The 6,648-nt window shown below is 50.1% G+C and overlaps 1 protein-coding gene across 1 annotated transcript; it reads left to right on the top strand.

Moving 5' to 3' along the window:
• Nucleotides 1-3,651: 3,651 nt before the first annotated feature.
• On the top strand, nucleotides 3,652-5,243 carry ID3 (inhibitor of DNA binding 3, HLH protein). The gene is made up of 3 exons (XM_044237419.1): nucleotides 3,652-4,011; nucleotides 4,130-4,212; nucleotides 4,758-5,243. The coding sequence occupies exons 1-2, from the start codon at nucleotides 3,712-3,714 to the stop codon at nucleotides 4,187-4,189; spliced, it is 360 nt and encodes a 119-aa protein (XP_044093354.1). The 5' UTR covers nucleotides 3,652-3,711; the 3' UTR covers nucleotides 4,190-4,212; nucleotides 4,758-5,243.
• Nucleotides 5,244-6,648: the final 1,405 nt, after the last annotated feature.

Genomic DNA, 6,648 nt, shown 5'->3' with positions numbered 1-6,648 from the left:
TAGAAACTCAGTTTAGGCAAAAAGACATCTGCAGTTCTCATCATCATTACTCTGGCTTTGAAAGCGACAGCTCAGAGACCCCCCACCACTTTTTAAAATTTTAAAGACAAAACAGTATAACTTAATAGTTCTGCCAACTCTTCAAAAAATCAGAGTACACAACACTGACTTTTTTTTTCTTTTCTTCTTCTTCTTCTTTTTTTTTTTTTTCTTTCAATTTTGGCAAAGGAAGATTCAGTTCCTGGAAATGCTTACAAAATGATTCCTGACACTGGGAGGAGATAGTTTTAAAAGGAAGAAGGAGATGACAAAGGAAAAAAACTATATACATATATAGATGAGGGAAGAAGGTGGAGAGAAAGAATAAACAAAAGGAAGAAAAGAAAGAACTAAAAGAGGGAGGGAAAAAAGAATTTAAAGGGCCCCAATTCAGGGAACGTTATCAAGTTCCCAGCATCTGCAATTCACAAGCCGCTCGCCTGCCGGGGAGGCGCAGGCCCCGCCCCTTTCTCGGGTGTCGGGCGCTCATTGGTGGGGGCGGCAGTCGCCGACCGGTGACTGCCCGAGGAAAGGTTGCCTGGGACACGCATCCCTGTGTGAACGCATGACGTCCCACCCTGGCGCCAGGCTGTCTGGGGCTGAGTCTTAGATCAACACAGCTGTGGGACCGGGACCCACAGCTGGGCAAAGGAGCGGATTCCTCAACAAAAAATAGGATTGTGAGAAAAGTTCTGAAACAAAAACAGCGCAGACAAAAGCCTTAATGACATCCTTTCATAAAAATAAAAAATGCAAGAGGGGGGAAAAAGCTGGTAAAAGGAGCAGAACTGGGAACAGAAAGTTCAGAGGCATTTGGAATAAGAGGCTGAGGCCCCGCCACCACTAAACTAGTCGCAGAAGGCCTGAGCTAGCCCTCCAGTCCGCTGCTGGAAAAAGAAGTCTCTCGGGTTCAGTCTTTATTCAGTGTTCCCAACCGTACCCTGCTTCTTTCAGAATTAGAATCTTAGATTGGAGAAGACCCCCAGAGGTCCTTTGCTCCCACCTCCCCCACCATTTTGCAGAAAATTCAGCCCAGGAAGCAAGAACACACGTCCAAGGCCACATTGCAAGTTACTGGCGTGGCAAGAGAGAATTCTGCTTGCTAATCCTACTGCACTTTCTACTGCCTGTGTCACACAGCCCAGAGGCATTTCAGCCTGAAATCATCTTGGGAAATAATAAATGTGAAGGTGCTTTGCAAACAGGTACACAAGCCCGAGGCATCAGTGGTAGTAACGGAGGAGGGAAAAGGAGAGAAGAGAACCTGTATGGACCTGTGGACCCAGCACCTACCACACACCTGGCCCTGTGCTGTGTCCCCAGGCACTGAGGAGACTAACCCATCTGGTGGAGAGAGCATGTCAAGTGCCTTGCGGAGCAAAGGCATGCAATAATTATTTGTTGAATAAATGAGGTAGGTCTAATTAGCTTCATTTTATAAACTGGGGAATTGAGGCACAGAGAGTTGACTTAGTTCAACATCATTAGTAAAAGAGAAGAACAGGGATGTGAACATAAATCGGCCGGGCCCCAAAGGCCATGATTTTTCAGAACCACCCCTCAGCAACCCCTAGCACCCACAACAACCCACCCCCGCCCACCCCCGCCCCTGCCAGCCCCAGCTAGACCATTTTGCACAAACCACGGAAGTCTGTGTGATAGAAAAGGAAAGGGTTTTCTATTTGGTCACTCAGAAGTCTTGCAGAGCCACCATTTTCCCCTTCCCATGACCAAATAGCTGGCATTCTCTTCTTTTGACGTCTATAGCATTTATAGACTGACTTGTGCACTCACAGGTTATTGGTTATCGTCTTCCTCCTTCTTATGCTAAAGAGTAGAAGAAACTTGAAAACATTAACTTTTTAGGGAAAAGTCTTTAGAAGACCCCTTTCTTGCAACACAGAGCCCTGTGGTTTGATGGGAAACAATGGGACTTCAGGGTTGGCTCTGCCATTAGCTGTGGCGTGACACTGGACATGTTTTATGGCCCCTCTCTGGGCCCTTTACCATCCCACTCCTGCCTGTCCAAATTTCATAAAGCCTTAGATTTCCATTATTGGAAAGGATTTAAAATAATCACTTAGCACCATCTCACCACACTATTCACAAGGCAAACCAAGGCCAGGGTACCTGGACTTGTTCGAGATCCTATGGCTGGGATGTTGATTCCCAGCCCAGTGTCCTTTCTACCATGACAATTTTGAGATTCTCCTAGTTCTGAGCTCCCATTGTCCTGTTAATCAGTGCCACATACTATAGAACTCTTAATTGTTTCCTGTGTTAATTTTGTCTCCCCAAATTGTGAGATTCTTGAGAGCAGGAGCCACTGTTTTATGTAAGGTGACTCCATAAATATTTACCAACTGATTGACTTAGGAAGCAACCATTGGAGGAATCCCACCTGGGTTTCCAAGATGAAAACCAGCATTTGAGGCTGCGAATTCCCAAAAGTTCTGGGAAGTGACAAGAAGACAAGGAAAGAATACTGAGTGCAATGTCCTGTTGCAATACAAGGCTTAGCTTCCCTGTCCTCTGATCCCTTTCCTGGGCTCTCAGAGCTGGAGCTATTTCAGCAAGGCTAAGAATAATCAAGTCCAGGTGGCCTACCCTTCCATAGCAGAAAGGGACAGACAATTGAGTGATGAAATTACCAAACTATTGTTTTCTGCAGAGAGGTGTGTGGAAAGTGGGGGGGGGGGGCAAAGCAAGAGTCAAGAGATTGGCTGACCCAATGGGGGCCCCTAAAAAGATTTATATAGAAATCATCCTGCCTGTTCCCCATATTTAAAACTCTATCCAAAATTCTAATCAAACTCACTTCCAAAACACAATTGGCATATCTTTGGCTGCTTATGGAGTCTATGGGGCGAGAGGGTGGGAGCTCCTTTCTTTCCCCATGCAAAAATCACGGATTCAGTCTGTCTTTTTTTTTTTTTTCTTTTCTTTTCCCCTGTTGTTCAAATAAATAGTGTTCTTTGCTCAAACCCCCTTCCCCTCCTCCTTCTGCAATCTCAGCCCTAGCCCAAATCTGTTTTCTTCATTGTAACCTCAGCTTCACCGCAATTAATTTTTTTCCCCTCTGGTCACAAGATAATTCCTGACGCCAGTGAGTCTGGAGGTCAGACGAACAGCAAATTGGGGAACAAGGCGGCACTAATTCCTTACAAGTTTCCCTTGAAAAATCCTTTGCTTTAAAAAAAAAAAAAAAAAAGCTTCTTTGCTGTTCAGGGATTTATGACCTCAGAGGAGCTGTGGGTTCGAGTTAGTGTTGGGCTGTGGGTGGACTGGCAGGGGGCAGGGGAGCTCAAAGATCTGGGGCGCTGCCAGGAAAAGGCAAATTCTTAAACTTAATGGTTTTAAGTGATTTTTAAAATCCTTGCTGGCAAAGAGGCCTGCCTCTCCCCAGTATCAGCGCTTCCTCATTCTTTGAATCCGCGACTCCGCGGTATTCGGCGTCAGACCAGCCGGAGGAAGCCTGTTTGCAATTTAACCGGGTTGTGAACGCCCAGGATTGGCGGAGGCGGGGCCCGGGCGCACGTTTTGCATAAAGGGGCGTGCCTTCGAGGCGGGCTCTATAAGTGGGGCCGCTGCTGGCGTGCGCGCGTTGCCAGCTGCTGTTGGGGGTTTTTGGCTGTCTTCGTCCTTTCGGCACCTCCAGTCTCATTCCTCAATATGAAGGCTCTGAGCCCGGTGCGCGGCTGCTACGAGGCGGTGTGCTGCCTGTCTGAACGCAGCCTGGCCATCGCGCGCGGTCGCGGCAAGGGTCCGGCAGCCGAGGAGCCGCTGAGCCTGTTGGACGACATGAACCACTGCTATTCGCGCTTGCGGGAACTGGTCCCCGGAGTCCCGCGAGGCACTCAGCTTAGCCAGGTGGAAATCCTGCAGCGCGTCATCGACTATATCCTCGACCTGCAGGTGGTTCTGGCTGAGCCCGCCCCTGGACCTCCAGACGGCCCGCATCTTCCCATCCAGGTGTGTGGGGGCGTGCGCGGGAGCTGGGGCGGGGCTGAGTTCCAGAGCCGGGATGCTGCCTGGACCCCTAAAACTCCCAAATGCCGTGCATAACTTTTCCCTCTTTCCCTTTTCTCAGACAGCTGAGCTCGCTCCGGAACTTGTGATTTCCAACGACAAGAGGAGCTTCTGCCACTGACCTGGCAGTCCTGGCGCCTCCAGGTGAGCATCCCCACCTCCGGCCTGGGGGGTGGAGGTAGGGCGGTGCTTAAACGACAGATCTTGGAATTGGTTGGCCTTTTAAGGAATTACTGCCTCTTCAGTTTGGGGAAAACGAGGCGAGAGAGGGGCAAGGGACTTATCCGCGGTTACATTAAATGAATGGTAGAACCAATTCCCCGCCCTATGTGCGTTTCAACCTTGAACGCATTTTGCCCCTGTCCTCCATCAGAGGCCAAAGACTCGAGAAAAAGTAGGCGCAGGTGAATAAAAGAGCCGTTCTGTTTGTAGTTTGGAATCGTAAAAGGAGCTGTATCTTCCTCTGCCCTCTCCCAGCTAGTGTCAATTCCAGGAGGGCGGGGTGATTGCAGGCTCCGCCTGTGGTCCTTTGGCGCCAACTGGGTGGGGGCAGCGTGGGGCTCGGAGTTATCAGCTGGAGGTAGAGACCAAGTTTCCTCCCTGGCGCCGGGCAGTCTGCGGACGGCCCCCGCCTCGGCGCGCTCGGCGGAAACTGATGGCTCCCTGGTCTTCTTTCCTCCCCCGCCCAGAATGCAGGTGCTGGCGCCCGTTCCGCCTGGGACCCCGGGACCCTCTACGGCCGGAAGCCCGAGGGCATGGATGGGCCCCAACCTCGCCCTGCCCACTTGACTTCCCCGAACCCCTGCCTCGAGCCTGGACCTGGCGCCCGGGAGCGAAGGACTGTGAACTTGGGTGGCCTAAAGAGCCAGAGCTAGCTCTGGGCACCAGCTGGCAACGTCTCCCGGCCCCCACCCCACCCCTAAGTTTTAAAGTCTTTCTTTCACAGTGTGGAGGTTGGGGGGGGGGTGGCTGCTCTCCAAAGTCTGCCAAGGCAGCAGTAGAGCTGGTCTTCTGGTCTCCTTGGAGAAAGGCTCTGTTGCCCTGATTATGAACTCTATAATAGAGTATATAGCTTTTGTACCTTTTTTGCAGGAAGGTGACTTTCTGTGACCATGCAATGTATATTAAACTTTTTATAAAAGTTAACATTTTGCATAATAAACGGTTTTTAAACACTTGAGTATATAATTTGTTTTCCTTAAGTGCAAACACTCTCATAAGGCTGAATTTAGGAGAAATCAATGTCCTTCTTGGACCTTGGGAAAAGTAAGCTTGCTTATTATGTAAGGGAGATGTGGGGAAATGCCAGCTAAGACTAGAGTTGGGGGAAAAAAAAAACTGGAGTTGGGGGGACAGTGGAAAGGGTTCATGATGGGATCCGCATATCCAGTAAGGGCTGGGTGCAGAGAAGGCCCTGGCCCCTCATTTTACAGATGAGGAAAGATGTGAGGGGAGCTCATCCAGCAAGTTGGGAGCTCAGGATAGAAATTAGGTCTCCTGAGTCCCAGTTTCTTAGGTCCCTTGAGCTGTTTTGCTCCATTACCCTATGGCTTCGGTGCCATTAATTATTCATGAGCTCTTTCTAGCAGGGGATGGGGAAGAGTGGAGCCTCACCCAGAGCCCAGACAGGGGTGGTGGTTGATAGACCCATTTTAGAGATGAATAAGCAGGTCAGGGCCCGGTTTCATTTCCCTCCTCATGTTCTCTGATATGGCTTCCTCTTGGGCTTCCAAGTTTGGAAAAATAGGAGAGGGGCTTTTCTCATCCCTCAATCCCCCAGCCACTCTGATCAGAATGATTTAGGTGCTGATTGGGGAACATTAATACCAATCCCTCTCCTCCCACCAGGTAGTTGAAGACTGAGCCTAGACTGGGAGTTTGAAGCAGCCTCACAGCCTCCAATCCTTCTGGTATTTCCTTCCCATAACACCTCCACTGGGAGTCTACTCTATGAGCATCTCTGACTCTATTTCAGAAATGGAGAGTCTGAGGCTCCATGGATAATGGGTCTGAGCCGGGTTCTCACAGCCCCTTGAGATGGGACTTTAACATAACTACAGTGACTACAATTGTAGTGGACAGGAGCAGAGCCTGAGACTGGCCATCCTATGAGGCCAGGTCTGAGAGTGGGGCAGAGGGCAAGACCACCAATCGCCACCATCCCCCTTTGCTCCCCACCTGGCAGCTCCCCAGGTGGGCTCCACCAGGCTCCTGGCCTCATGAGATTCCTGTTTATGATATGATCTCATCTGTGTGTTGGCCCCTGGCATGAGTTACTTCAATATTTCATAACAAACAGGTCACGTCATCACCCTTCATGCCTTAACCCGGGTGAGCTTTCAGGGGTGAACAGGGGCACGTGGTGGGGAGGCAACCTCTGTCTTTGCCAAAGGGCTGACCAGCGGTTCCTAACCTGTTTCCTGGTCTCTGATGATCTGGGGGAGGATTGAGCGCACCAGAAAATACACACACCCTCTTGCAGAGTCATAGCAGACCTCCAATCCCCTGTGAGGTCCTCAGTCCCTATGTGAGGAACTCTTACCTCAACGAAGTAGACCCAGGTTGGGTCTAGGGACCCAG

Source organism: Neovison vison, chromosome 2 (genome assembly GCF_020171115.1).
Source record: "Neovison vison isolate M4711 chromosome 2, ASM_NN_V1, whole genome shotgun sequence".
Lineage (NCBI taxonomy): Eukaryota > Metazoa > Chordata > Mammalia > Carnivora > Mustelidae > Neogale > Neogale vison.
The sequence above is the reverse complement of the archived record's forward strand: the minus strand, read 5'-3'. Positions and strand labels throughout refer to the sequence as shown.